Consider the following 14139-nt stretch of genomic DNA (forward strand, 5'->3'; position numbering starts at 1 on the left):
TTTCTTCATGAATGCATAGTGTCAAAGAGAATTTGGCTCAAAGTATCGATGGAGAAGACGTGATCTCTTCGTGAGCACGGGAGGCTTGACTCGTGAAACGAGACCATCATGGAGGATGTTTTGGAGGATGCACCCTCATGCGATCAGTCGTCGATTTCCGTCCATTGCAAAACAGGCGAGCTCTGAATGGCGAACTTGCTCTCCATATCGGATTAGAACAAATATGTTCCCAAAGCAAACGAGGCTTCAACAAATACAGTGCCATGAACAAACCAGCAGCTCACTTGCTCTCATCTGACCTTGAGTTTGAGTGCTGCGTGATCAAGTTGAACCAAAACGCTATTGTCGCAGAGAGTCTTCTCAAGTACAAGATGGTGTCCCAACGGCCATCTTCGCACATTCAGAAGCCTCAAAGCGTTTTGGGAGTAGATTTTCTATCAAAGAGATACAAAGATAGGCTCTCGATACAATCAGAGACTTTGGCGTTTCGCAGAGCCTGAACCTCGAGGATTTGGCAGGATGGACGTTTGCTGTTGTGCGACTAAAAATGCCGCTTGGGGAAAAGGACCGATGTGCAGTGGGACAGCAGATATAAGCTGTTCGAGATCGGTTTGTAATCGTTCGTTGAAGCTAGTACCTGTTGTTCATCATAAACAATGGACATCAGCCTTCCCGTCAAAACTGCCGACGTACTACACATATACTTCTGCTTTGATTCTTTCGGCACATGAACATCTTCAAACACTGATGGGTGAGATCTGAGATTCTGCCAGATTCTAAGCGAGCGAGCTGGCAGTGTCGTATATCGTTTCCTGTTCGGAACTTGTGGGACGACATTCAGCAGCGGTCTAAGGAGTCATTCCGGCACACACCAACGGTCGATGTCTTCAGCGGTTCCAGAAACGACAGATGAGAAGAAGTTCATCAAGGGATGTTCGGTGTTGGGTATGACCTGGTGTGACCCCGTGTTGAAGCACGTCTGGTACGCTTGCAGAATATATTTAGCGTATATGTCGCGAGCGTAATTAAGAGTCATGTCGACAACGGCATGGTTCGTCTAGATGGCAAGTTCAGCATTTGTGAGAGTACCATATATACACCCACCATAAACGTACGACATAGCATGAGCTCTGTCCTGTCCCTTATGATCTTAAATATTATCAGCGGGAAAATTGTGCTCTAAAGTTCGTTACCATGCTCATATTAGTTGGCTGCAGTCGGCGGTGCGGGTGCGCTGTCCCTAGACGGATTAACGACACGACAATTGAGAAGACTACTGCCGAAAGCTAAGGCGAAAAAAACCCCTTTCGACGCATCGAGCTTGGTGATTTCTGATCTGAACTGATCATAACCTGTCCTAGTGTTCGATTGAGCTTCGAAAGTAGTACTCGGGCAATTGACTCCATGGGAATTCAAAACATGCCAAGCAGGTCTCAGTTCACTAACCATGGCACTGGTCTAACGTTGACAAGAACAGGATTCAGCGCGCGCACGACAATACAGGTGTCATGAGCACACACGTCGATGGTTGATTCTCAATATCGCGAGACGGTGAAAGGCGAGAGGAAGAAAGGTGGTCACGCTGAAGCCATCGGAGTTCTCGGAGTTTGTCGGTGACGCCTGCATTTTCTCCATTCTCCGTTCACTCATCACCGAATTGACCTCTCTTGACCTTCGTCGAGCTCTTGCTATTAATTGGGCACTCATCTTCATCGAAGCATTTCGACAGAAACAGGAGAATATATTACTCATAAATTACGGGCACCTCAGAAACGGTATGTAGAAAGCTGTAGAAAAAGCACGCGGATCGATGTCCATCGATGAGTCGGAGAAACGATAACAAGAAGAAAAAGTGAGCAAGCCCTTCAAGGCCGGCCCTAAAATTGCACACCCGTCTGACCGTCTTCTACCTCTACCTCTTCATGCCTCCCCTCTCCACCAACGCCCACTCATTCGACGAGATCACGATGCCGACCACGACACGTATCCGACAGATGCCTCTTCATCGCGTCGCCCCGGCTCACCAATGTACCGCACCATTCGCATTTTACCTTGCCCTGGTATTGGGGGTGTCCCTCCGTTGTCCTTCTGTGTCGGGCAAAGCTACTCCGGTCTGCGAAGAATTTGTTGTGCACTTCGCAGAAAACCCCACGTTTTTTCTTCTGCGACGATTCCTCGTCCTTGTCGCTCGCACCATCGCCTGCATCGTTGCCAGCATCTTTTTTGTTCTCGCCGCTCTGGGATCGAGCTTCCACATGTGCCTCGCCGTCGCCTCCACTACTTTCATGGGCTCCGTCGTCACCCTCTCTGGTGTTATCGCTTGGCTCTTCATCTTCCACTCCGGCTTCCTCCTCCACCGGCAAGAACAATATACCTGCCTCTTCTGCTAGCTGAGGGCTAGGTCTTGCAGAGGTTGACGGTATAGCTTCAACCTGTGGTACCTCGGTGAGGAGATCATCCTCATCGTGGTATTTGTTGGATATATTAGTTGACTCTAGTGAGGCCTTGACTTCAGCCTGCAAGGTTGGTCCGGATTGAGACACTTGGGCAGCCTCCGTCTGGGCCCCACTGGTTGCGGCCTCATGGGCCGCAGCTTTGCTCCTTTTCCGTGGGCGGGTGCCCTCCGAGAAATAATCTTCTGGCAATGCTTGTCTCTTTCGAGACTTGCCACTCTGTGTACGCGATATCAGTGAGGATCCTGTATCAGCACTTGGGACGAAACTGACTGTACGGCACGTGTGCACCTCGCCACGGGCGTGCCCCGGACTTGGCGCGCGATCAATGGAAAGCGCGTGCGCGCTGAACGACGGGCTGTCGAGCACGCTGAAGGCCCGTTCGCTGCTTGAGTCTGCGGGTGTGTCGTCGTCGTCCCAGCCACCGAACGCCATCAAAGCCGCGTCGCGGGCAGCCTGAAACCAAATCACGATCAGCAGCAGTTCAATACCACGGATGCCACTACGCGAGATCCACGACACGGCTGCCACACTCACCCAAACAATCTCGAACACCTTGTACTCCGGTTCCCAAGGCGCGTAGAGGTCTCGCGAGAAGTCAAGACCTGTGTGAAGATCTGGTGTTGGGAATGTGTCACAATCCGGCGTTGGGACCACGCTGTCTTGCGATCCCAGCGCGATCCAATCTTGCGACGCGTGGGTGGCAGCACTAGTGTCCATGATTTCGGGTGGTAGTTGGCGGTGGTAAGGTGGTCTGCGGGTGATAACTGGGTGGTAGTCGGCGGGTGGCAGTTGGTAGTAGTCGTTGAAGATCAGTTGATAGGTGGTAGGTGGCGGAGGTAGTTGTCGAAGATCAGTTGGCAGATGTTGGTTGGTGGGGAGTAATTAATGGAGGAGGGCTAGTGAGGGCATGTTCTGTTGGGAAAGCCTCGTATTTAACTGTGCGTTCATATCCCTTACTCGGGGTCAGCCGAACTTCTGCGTTACGTTGTCCCACAGGTCACAAAGCTCTTTGTCAAGACGTCATATCGAGGCGGTGATGCTTCTGCAAGCTTTGTCTCAGCAAGGAGCGAGTTTCTTTTCCAAGTCACGGCACCGGAGATTAATCCGGCGGTGGCACATCCAAATCCTTATTGTTATCTTTGTACGTACGCTCGTCCGTGTGGCGATGAGCGCGTCAATGGCGCTTGCCACCCCATACAGATGAATCTCATCTTTCTTGACATTGTTCCTGTGTCCTTCGTTTTGTTCCGGATTGTGCTGATTCCATGGTGGCACATCTGCGTCGAATCTACTCCCTGAGAATTGTCACTAATATTGTCATTCCTATAGGAAAGGACCAGCAGCAGCGTAGGCAAAATAAGTAATGCACCTTTCACCTCGAATTTTGACAATGCAGAAACATCCGCGTAGGCCTAACTACCTGTGTACGGTTCAGATGCGAATCTCGGTTCACCTCATCCCTATAAGTCACTATGGTACTCGTCTCGTTAGCTCACTTGCTGACCTCGAGGCGGGTAGAGTCAGTCAAGGCAGCAGGAGAGCCGTTGCTGGTCTAAGGCGCAAATCTGACGAGGTCATGGCCCTGTCTCTCTCTCGCCTCTTCAATTTTTTTCATCAAGTATGGGGTCCTATGTATACTACAGTACGGGCTCAACTGGTATTGAATTTGGAAAGAAAAAATGATAGATACAATGCTAGGAGACAAAGAACGATAGAACAACTACGGACCGAAGGGGGACTATGACATTGTCATCGATAACGACCGGCTTAAGCACTCGGTTTGCATACCCTTTTGTGGCTCTTCCAATCTTTCTTCTGACACTCCTCGGAACAGTACCGTACTTTCTTGCATATTTTACACGTCTTGATCTTCGGCTTACCTTTCCCCCTGCATGAGTAGCACCTGTGAGCTGACGGGTCTCTACCAATCGTTTCGAGATATGAAACGGCAAAAAGAGGGGACAGCGCGACCCTGGTCACATATGGCGCTAGCTTGCTCCAGAGAGCGACTTTGGCCATGCCCTCTACGTCCTTCCCCCTGCCACAACTGCATAGCGGATCTGCCTCCATAATTTCCGTGAGTGGAATCTTGTTCTGTGACTTGTACTCGCAGTTGGCCCCATGCGTCCACGAGGACCGGCAGCGCTCGACAAACGCAGGTAGTAATTGCTTCCAAGCCTTCATGCCATTTCCAGAAACAGTGATATTCGCGATATTGCCTTTCTGTACAAGGGCGCTAAAGAAGCTTATGATCCTTGACATGAGTTCTTCGGTGAGGGGGAGCACATATCCGTCGCAGACCATGGTGTGAGAGTGCAGATCATATCGTAGATCGCCAACAAAGAAGACGGTGTCGCAATTGTTTGTTGCATCATCTCTCAAGGCGAAGACTTTTTGTGGAGCTCCGCCCTGGATGCCTGAAGATCGGACAAATATGCTATGCAATGTGTCCTTGACTAATACCAAAGGATCCGTATAATCGTGTTTCTTCCTCATGGAGCGTTCACGGGAAGACAACATCGATCCGATGTGAGGGTTGAGCCACCGATCGATTTGTGGTGCCTTGATATCAAGGATTGGGAGACGAGTCAAATTTAGGCGATGAATGTTCCAGGGGTTCAGAAGACCACCTGTCCTGTTTACTGCAAAGAGATTGAGCTTCACTCCATCATTCTTGAAAGGCCCTGACACAGGAACGACAATCTATGAACCGTCATGTTAGCAGCTTCGACAATAGCCTGTCAGCAAAGTAGCGCTCACTTCAATATACAACGACTTGCGGGCAAGGCGGAGCTTATTGCGGCTCCCGACAATGGGGAAAGGATATATGACATCTTCAGTATGGCCGCCGATAGTGGCTCTCATGATGCAGGAAGATACCTGCATGACCTTAGGTGTGGACTGGGACCTGAACAAACGCTTTACTTCTTCGTTCTCGATGGGGATTCTGGCGGTCAAAGAAGTGACGAACTCGCACTCTTCGTCCAACTCCACGAACACCGTGCCCGGCTGGCCTATTCGAAGCGAACGATCCGTAGCCGACAGTGCAGGACTGGGAGGGAAGACCATAGGTTCTCTGTAGGGTAATGGCGGTTCAGGTAATACATGGACCAGGGACGTATCCATCAATTTGGCGCTGAATAGGCAGAGACTCATGCCCAGCTTTGGTATCAAGGCTACCGTGGCGGGTGTGCTTCGGACGGACAAGCACACGTTGAGATTTTCGGGAGGTTCAATCAATGTCAAGAGCTGTGCGGGTATTGCGAAGGATACTATAAGTGAAGATGTGCCCTTCCATCCAGCCGCATCTTCGTTGAGCACTACGCGCGGTTGAGTTGATGTGCCCATTGAAACAACGGCTCCGAATGCCACATATACTGATGTGAAGGTGTTATGAGACCAAGTACCACGCACGTCGCACTGCAGCAGAGGGGTGCCGGCTTTATTCAAGGTGTCCTCCAAAGCTGCCAAATTGTCCCGGGGGACAGCAAAGATGATCCGAACTACGGGAGGAACGCTATCCCAGAGTACAAATCTACCAATTTTGGGAAGCTCCGTGTTGTAAAAGGGCACTTTATGTACGCCATGGCGGTATAACTGCGCGCATAGATCATTGTAGTTGACCGTATCCATCGGGAGAGTCTGATCCGCGTCCTCGAGGTTGAAGAACCTGTCCATTACATCCATCCACTGCTGCGCAGAAATTCCAAGCCTCTCTCTGACGAGTTTAAGGAATAGCACAAAGCTCTCTCGCATGTAATGGATGAGATTCGAGCTGGAAACGGCTTTCAGCAAGTTTTGCTGATTAAGCCTCAAGAAGTGCATAGAATCCTCTTGTTCGAAAAGCTGGTGGTATATATCATACAAGAGAGTTCCCAATTGGTGCGAGTCGAAGGCTGGGGGTCTGAACGCAGCTCTGCTAGGGATAGTGAGGGCGTTGCTAGAAGTAGGAGACTTCCAAGTTGTTACTTGGTGAAATTGGTGAGCATCCTTTCCTTTGGCAATCACCGTGTACATCGTCAATTCGTGCGTGTTTGATCGAGTAGTATAGCCAGAAAGATAGTCAACAGGACATAAGCCCAGGAGGAGAGCCATAGTCGTGATATCCGCATAAAGATGTTCCGAGAACTCCTTCGTCGCATCTTGACCGCGAAACAGGAGGGACTCTGTATAAAGGACACTCGAGAGTGAGGAGGTTGAGAGAAGGGGAATTGCAGCGATTAAAACATTCAGAAGGCCAATATGGTCATGCAGATTAGACGTCTCAATAACATTGAATGTTGCCGGGGCAACATCTGGCTGAGACACGTATTCGTCCGGGCTTAGTTGGATTGTCTGTGTCTTCCATTGTGAAACAGGGATAGACAAATTGAGCGTCCTCGTTGTGGCAAAGGATTTGAGGGCTCGGCAGACGACCGTAGCTTCGCCCACAATGAAACGAATGATGGGAGCGCTAGATGTAGTAGAGATCGCACTCTTATAAGCTGAGCACCAATCGCTGAACTCGGCCTGGGCGGCCTTCGTAAGATCTGCAACAGAAACTGATCGCTTCGCACTGCCGAAGAGAGCTGCAAGGTGGAATGGGATGAGTGGATCTGTTCCATAATGGACATTGCAGCCCTCTCCTTGTAAGGAGTAAGCAAACGTCGCGTTCAGAATATTGGCGGCGGCGACTAGCTTTCGATCAGTGAAGGTGACGCCGGTCGTCCAGTAATTCTTGAATTGTTCTGAGCATATCTGAGCTGCTTGAATCACAAGAGGGCCCGACGAACGGGCAGATGTCAAGACGGAGCCATACATATTCGTTGATGACTTCGACTGCTTATTAAATGCGTCACGAATGGCTTGTATCCGTTGCCGTGGTAGATTCGGCATGTCGACATAGAGAGACCAATGACGCCGCAGCTCGTGGAGCGTGTACTCTGTGCACATTTTGATGGAGGACCCATAGGTGGAAGCATTCCAACTGTGGAGAGTGTCGGAATGATTGATCAATTTCTGGCAGTGATCGATGAATGTCGAATGCGAAAGTTTGTCCAGGTACATATGAAAGAAGACATTCCAGACAGTTTCCATAGGCTGCTGATCGATGACCATCGTGAGCAAGATGACATTGCGTGCTACGTAGGGTCAGCACTCGCATGATTTTTATGATGAACTTGAACTCATACGTACCCAATATTGCTGGATCAATATCACAGCAAGTAAAATCGAGCGACCGGCCTGAAAGGTTTCTGTCAATAGACAGCTTTAAAGAAAGACAGTAACGACTTGCCATTCTCCAAAGGCTCACAAAAAATGGTGTACAGAACGTTTCTGGGATCTCCACATCCAAGTAACAGGATTTTCGCAGGTTCTTCGAGAGGTAGATCCCTCGTCAAGCAGACTGCAGAAGTGTTCCCGATAGGATAAAAGAAATATTTTCCAGGCCAGCACAGCGGGTGCGCCATGACTGAAAAGTGGTGTAGTAAACGGCGAGGAGTGAGGGAAACAAGAGGTGGCTCGTGGAACGCCTCGAGGACACGGAGCGCCCAGTTTATAGCGATTGTCCATCTTGGGAGTCTCGTTACCTAAAGAAATATCTGCAGACCCGAACAGAAGATCTTCTGGATTTCTCTGCGTTGAGAAACGCCTGATCATGTCAAGATGAAAACGAATAGCAGGACAACAGGACGCACATCAGTTCTCCTCAATCATCCTTAGGATTCAAAGATCTTGTCGAATACGTCCCAGAGGGCCCCTTAAAGAAGTGCGAGCTTCATTGGCGATTGTAGTGAGAGAATGCTGCACAAGCACATAAAATTGCGATTCGGAGACAAAGAAAGACGAAACAAGAATAGAGCTCAAAACTGAAATTCAGCATTACTCGCTGCACGCCACGATACGCGTTACTGCCGCCGCCGCTTGTCTGACAAGAGTCAGGCATGAATCAACGGAATAGAACTCTGAAAGACAAAGAGGCCCATTTAGAATCAACTTTCTTAACCTGTGCCTATGTAAGTAAAGACAGACAGAATTCGTATGTTTATAGATATAGAGAGAGATATTTGTGTGCTGTCATAGAAGAGAGAGCGAATCTGTGAAAACGTCGAGCACCCGTGCCCACTGGTATATCAGACCCATTCCTCATCTCGCCTTCGCCGAACCGTCATGCGAAGGCAAATGGTAAGCAAGGGTCACATTCGCTGCACGTCTCGCAGCCCCAATCGTTATTCGTGTAGTTCTGTTTTCTTGATTGTCGCCCCACGTCGCGCGATCGTGCCATGCCTTGTGCGTTATTACCTCGCTCGCGCGATGGTGCCATGCCTTGTGCGTTATTACCTCGCTCGCGCGATGGTGCCATGCCTTGTGCGTTATTACCTCGCTCGCGCGATCGTGCCATGCCTTGTGCGTTATTACCTCGCTCGCGCGATGGTGCCATGCCTTGTGCGTTATTACCTCGCTCGCGCGATGGTGCCATGCCTTGTGCGTTATTACCTCGCTCGCGCATGGGTTCGGCCTCTCGGCGGTTCGGGAGGTGGCGAGGTGGCTTTGACAATCGGGCACGTCTCTGCTTCAGGTGAACCAGAATTACGCCAACAAGGGCTAAGAACAACGACTGTCAGAGAGGGCACGATTCACAGGAGGCGAATGTACTGACAAAGTAGGGTGATAGACCCGCTGAATATTACCGCGATCATCGTCGTGATAAAGCTAGAAGAAGCACAATCGCTAACATCAGACACGGTCAACACTAAGCAAGTCAGCCTGAAGATGAGGACTGTGGGAACTACAATGACTCTGTTAGGGCTAAGTTCTTGAGCTATAAGATCAAACAGCCTACCCAATGCGAGCAACGCGACGATCCCGAACATGATCTGATCGGCGATATAGCTCTTGGAGATGGTTCTATGCCATCGCAAAATACCATACGCATTAGCTCCTTGCCTTGCAGATTACCAACATGAACATGCTCACATCGCAAGCAGAAGAGCGAAATTGACTACGCATACGGCAATTGAAGCGACCAGGCTCATAGCTATATCACGCCCCGTCGCATCAAACCACAGCAATGAAAGAAAATAGGACGAAATGCTGACATATCTTCTGCTCTATCTTCTCCTCGCATGCTGCCGCATAGACAGCGATGACGAATGTGATCAGATTCGCGACAGATATTAAAACTGTGATAGTTGGCTTAAGCTAAGCAAGTGAGCACGAAAAAAAGATCAATGGAACACTCGCAGGTCCCGCTTCGCTTGCCCGCTATGAAAGAGACTGGCACATCGTCAGTTTTTTGCGTAGGGTAAGAGGGCATGGGACCGTGGTCGTTGGGAAATGTGGGTAGTAGTGATGAAGAGGAGTAGAGAGGGTTGGAGCTTATAAACGAAACGAAATGTGGCGGAAACAATTTGACAAAGCTTTGTTTGCCCTAAAAAAACTGGCGAAAGCCACGATTTTAGTCTGATGATAAGCCACGTAGCCCTGACACCTTGTATTGTCAGGCCTTCCATGCTGCCATTTCATAGTGCGACCTTCAGGCTTCAGGGCCCCAATGTCTTTGAAACAGCCCTTGCATATTCTCACATATCCGAAATCTTCTTCAACGCCGTCGTGAACTGAACAAGGCCATGTGGCAGTGACACAGTTGAGTGGCGAGGCCAGAAGATAAAATATACGCGTCAAGGCACTATCACAAACAATGAATTTTCGACGCACCTTCGGCCATGGACTGTCTCTGAAGAGTGTTGTCGCTTGAGCATTGGTTATTTTCAGAAGTTCAAGAACGCTTTGAAGGTAGACAAAGAAACGTTTCCTGAACATCATAGAGGTGAGACGGTGCCCTGTTCTGCGAGTGAAAAGGCCTCCCGAAGGCAAAGTCATCGACGAAACAAAGCACACAATAACTAGGTTAGCCAAGAACGTTGTTACGAGCAGTCGATATGTGATATGCTTCAGCCCGACAGAGACATAGCTCGAATTTCTTGTCTATACGTATCGACACATTCCTGAATTCGTCTGGTCAAACACAGAGACCGACCGCCCGGAAGATGCCACAAGAAGAGTGGGGAGACAACAATCGATAGGAATATACGAATGCAGCCACAGCCCTTGCATCATAGAATGGGCCCCAACGAAGTCATCGATAGGCAGGCCCCAGTTATCTTCTCGCTTGATGCCGTTGAAGGAGACTTGCGGCGAGATAAGGCGTTGAACCTGAAGCTCGAGATGTGAAATGAGGAGTGCGAGAGCCGTCGGCGTGTGCCGTCCTCAATCCTCGACACGCACAGCGTGTGCATCATGTAGAGCGTGCCGTATGGAAGAGTAGGGCCAAAGTTTGGCTGTGGGGTAGGTGGGGTGGGACGGATCATGAGTAAACAATAGATGGTGGATGATGAATGGCTCGAAACAAGCGAAAGCGATGAGGAGCGACGGACCTGAAGAGACTGCTTTTCCTACGACTTGGTTTCCGAATACCTGTGTGTGAGACATCCCCGCTGAGGGTGCGCGCTCAGATGTACAATACCCATACCGTCCAAGCGACAGCCAGAAGAACAGAATCAGACCGCAGGCAAGTGACGACGGCAGGTCAAATGCGGCGCGTGTCGTCCGGAGCAGCGTGCCGTCGTCGGGCAGGACTTGGGCGCACGAGAAAAAAACAAAGGGGAGATTCGATACAGACATGCATTATAGCAACTTATGGAATGTCAGAAGCTTAATGTGTGATTCTATGCTGTGCTTTGCAATTATTTCTCACTTCGCTCACAATCTCCATGGCTCGCCAGACCTGAGTATATAATAATCTGTGCCTCACTGCCTCCCGTGTACTTGCTGTAAACAAGCTCGTTCTAGAAGGTGCGCGTTGTGTCCCCATGGTCCTACTCATTGGGACCTCTCCCCACTGGCGTGGCTTCCGATATCACTTGACTCGAGGCGTGGAGAACTCTGAACGAACACTGAAAACAAATCAACTGTCCACACAGGAAGATTGTGATCAATTCTGATGGCTATATGCGAGTAAAGACAGACGTCAATGATATGTTAAAAAGAGATGCCTGTAATGAGGTATCAATGTCGAAGAGAGCGAATCTGTGGAAACTTTGAGTACCCGTGCCCTATTGCATATTAGCTCTGTTTCTCCATTTTGTCTCGGCCAAGCCATCGTTAACATGTGCAGAAGCATACACCGCAATCATTGCCACTACCAATGCTGCTACAGCTGCAACAAAGATCGTCGTACCTGCGATATTGTTCAGGCAATCGGGAACGCCTTTGCTTCTGGTATGCTTGAATTCCACCAATAAGGGCTAAGAATAGCGAACATGAGAGAATACGCGTTTCACGCGAGGTAAATGCACTGACAAAGAAGAGGGGGAAATATGCTGGCTGCCATCGTCGCAAACGTAGCCTTGGCGCTAGAATCTTCACACTTAGTATCGCCAGATAGCGCCACACAAATTTCAGAGCTAGCTCTGAAAACCAGAACTGCGGGTACTGCGATTGTCGTGTCAGAGCTCGGTTCCCGAGATGTGATATCAAACAACTTACCCAGTCCGAGCAACGCGAGGGCCCAAAACATGACCTTCTCGGCGACATAGTTTTTGGAGATGGTTCTGTGGCACGTGTCGTTGAAGCACCTTAGCTGTTTGCGGGTTCTGAACCAAGAGAAACGTGCTCACATCGCGAGCAGGAGACAAAAATGGGTTACGCATATAGCTATCATGGTGGCAATGTTTACAGCTAGAGTGCTTCCACGTCAAACCACAGCTAAGGAGGGAAGGCAGGGGATGCACTGACATATCTTCTGCTCATGAGTTGCTGTATAGGTAGTGATGGCGACTATAAAAATTTCCAGGATGGACAAAAGAACTGAAACAGTCGGTTTAGTTTCGCAAGTGAGCATTGAGAAAAGAAACAGTCCGCTCACAAACAACATAATACTTGTCGCCGCTCACATAGGGTTTGCTCATCTTGTCACAGACAATTGAGTTTTGTGCGTACGGAAAGGAACGGCCGGAGCGTAGTAATACGTGGAGGTGGGGAGGTGGAGTAGCACTGATGGAGGAGAGCAGAAAGAGTGGATGTTTTTGAGCGTACCGGCTTGGACGCGCTTGGACGGGAACAATGCAAGTCACTTTGTGAAATATGAGCGCCACGATCTCGCCCCGACGAGATGCCACACAACCCCCACATCGCGTATGATGAGACATTTCATGCTGCTACCTGACAGCGCAAACTGGAAGTCATCGGTATCTTCGAAACAGCATCGCACCTTCTCATGCGTCCAGAATTCTCCATCAACACCGTCGTAAACTGATCGTCAAAGGCCATGCGGAGGCGGCAGCAGTTGAGTGGCGAGGGCAATCGACAAAAGATACTCGTCAAAGCACCATCTAGAATAACGAATTGCCGACGCACCTTTGGCCATGGACTACCTCCAAGGAGTGTTGTTACCAAAGTGTTGATTATTTGGAAATGTCAGGCCCTAGTTCCGAGGTCAGACGAAAAGAGGTAAAACAGGATCGCTTCGATATAGAACGCCATTCCATAGACCCAAAGTGATCTCATGAAGGAGAAGTAAGTACTAGTGAAACAACGGTCCAAATAGTGCTCAATGAGGAAGTTAGCCAAAAACGCTACTGCGACGAGTGGACAGCAGAGGATGGCAGTCGACACGGTTCGCTTCAACCCCAGTTCAGCTCGGAGCTTCAGTTGTCTGTTCAGGATATTGAGGTACATTCTATGGGTGCTCCTTTATAAACACAAAATTTGACCGCCTGATTAAACTTGGCTTTCTTTGAGCAATCGGGATGGTAGCAGAGCTCATAGGCCATAGATCGAGAGCCAAGGAAGTCGTCGATAGACGCAGCCCTTCAGCACAATGCTGTTTCGAAGCAGCTCGCCAGTGAGATAGGATGTTGAACTTGTCGCAATGAATGCTTTTGCAAGGCTCGCGATGGAAGGGAAGAATGTGCCTGTAGGTCGTTGTGAAAAGAGGCACGTTCCATCGACGCGGGATGCTGCAGGAGATGCGCCATTCTGATTTTCCCGCGGGCTGCTTTCTCCACTCACTCTCCTGCTTTTTGCATAATCATGGCTGTTTCCCAGATCTCCACTCACTCAAATGCTCAGGGCTCAATCCTCTCAAACCACGCAAAAATACACTACAGCTATCTCCCTCACTTTTCGCTGAAAATATATCAGTTCAAGCGATTCGAAACCGTGCCCAAATGATTTCATGCCTTCCTAAGAAGAAGCCTTCAGGTAGGTTGAGGGAGGACAATCGATCTGTTCTACACACGCAAAGTACTTGGTTATGGGACAGATATGGAGATTTTAGACAAGACGATCTTCGATCGACAATGGTCCGCGACATGTATAAGTTAGTCTCCTCAGCAGACTGATAAATAGGGTCTCTCCTATATACAGCATAAGTACTTGAGTACCTGTCTTGTCGATTCTTCCTGAGCCTCCTTGAACATAGACTCTGACTAGCGATGCGACTCTCACAATGCGTGGGGCATCTACAATCAAGTCCACCCCTCTCATGCCTAAGAAATCATGTTGCCCTAGTATCACCGTATGATGAGCTTGAAAAGAAGCGAGCCCGATCTGCATTATTCAGACGTAGATATCGTCTGCGACGCTGGATCAATTACAATTGCAAGCTCGACCAACAACTGACGACATGAAATTGAATACA

The 14139-nt window shown here is 49.4% G+C and overlaps 5 protein-coding genes across 5 annotated transcripts; all 5 read right to left on the reverse strand.

The window, feature by feature from the left end:
* Positions 1-470: 470 nt before the first annotated feature.
* Positions 471-1036, reverse strand: HETIRDRAFT_115444 (uncharacterized protein; the record flags this gene model as incomplete). Its single annotated transcript, XM_009543706.1, has 3 exons — positions 471-637; positions 694-812; positions 873-1036. 3 exons carry the CDS (start codon positions 1034-1036, stop codon positions 471-473), a joined length of 450 nt encoding a protein of 149 aa, XP_009542001.1.
* A 913-nt stretch (positions 1037-1949) lies between these two features.
* Positions 1950-3173, reverse strand: HETIRDRAFT_168611 (uncharacterized protein; the record flags this gene model as incomplete). The annotated part of the gene is made up of 2 exons (XM_009543707.1): positions 1950-2672; positions 2727-3173. The coding sequence occupies 2 exons, from the start codon at positions 3171-3173 to the stop codon at positions 1950-1952; spliced, it is 1170 nt and encodes a 389-aa protein (XP_009542002.1).
* A 1050-nt stretch (positions 3174-4223) lies between these two features.
* Positions 4224-7906, reverse strand: HETIRDRAFT_424552 (uncharacterized protein; the record flags this gene model as incomplete). The annotated part of the gene is made up of 4 exons (XM_009543708.1): positions 4224-5159; positions 5217-7576; positions 7632-7679; positions 7750-7906. The coding sequence occupies 4 exons, from the start codon at positions 7904-7906 to the stop codon at positions 4224-4226; spliced, it is 3501 nt and encodes a 1166-aa protein (XP_009542003.1).
* Positions 7907-8604: 698 nt separating this feature from the next.
* Positions 8605-9310, reverse strand: HETIRDRAFT_168609 (uncharacterized protein; the record flags this gene model as incomplete). The annotated part of the gene is made up of 3 exons (XM_009543709.1): positions 8605-9041; positions 9097-9225; positions 9280-9310. 3 exons carry the CDS (start codon positions 9308-9310, stop codon positions 8605-8607), a joined length of 597 nt encoding a protein of 198 aa, XP_009542004.1.
* Positions 9311-11318: 2008 nt separating this feature from the next.
* HETIRDRAFT_424554 (uncharacterized protein) lies at positions 11319-12864 on the reverse strand (the record flags this gene model as incomplete). Its single annotated transcript, XM_009543710.1, has 12 exons — positions 11319-11443; positions 11624-11655; positions 11677-11743; positions 11799-11930; positions 11985-12049; positions 12116-12152; positions 12234-12275; positions 12364-12406; positions 12438-12491; positions 12534-12546; positions 12709-12829; positions 12855-12864. 12 exons carry the CDS (start codon positions 12862-12864, stop codon positions 11319-11321), a joined length of 741 nt encoding a protein of 246 aa, XP_009542005.1.
* Between the last annotated feature and the right edge of the window lie 1275 nt (positions 12865-14139).

This window comes from Heterobasidion irregulare (assembly GCF_000320585.1).
Source record: "Heterobasidion irregulare TC 32-1 unplaced genomic scaffold scaffold_02, whole genome shotgun sequence".
In the NCBI taxonomy this organism is placed as follows: domain Eukaryota; kingdom Fungi; phylum Basidiomycota; class Agaricomycetes; order Russulales; family Bondarzewiaceae; genus Heterobasidion; species Heterobasidion irregulare.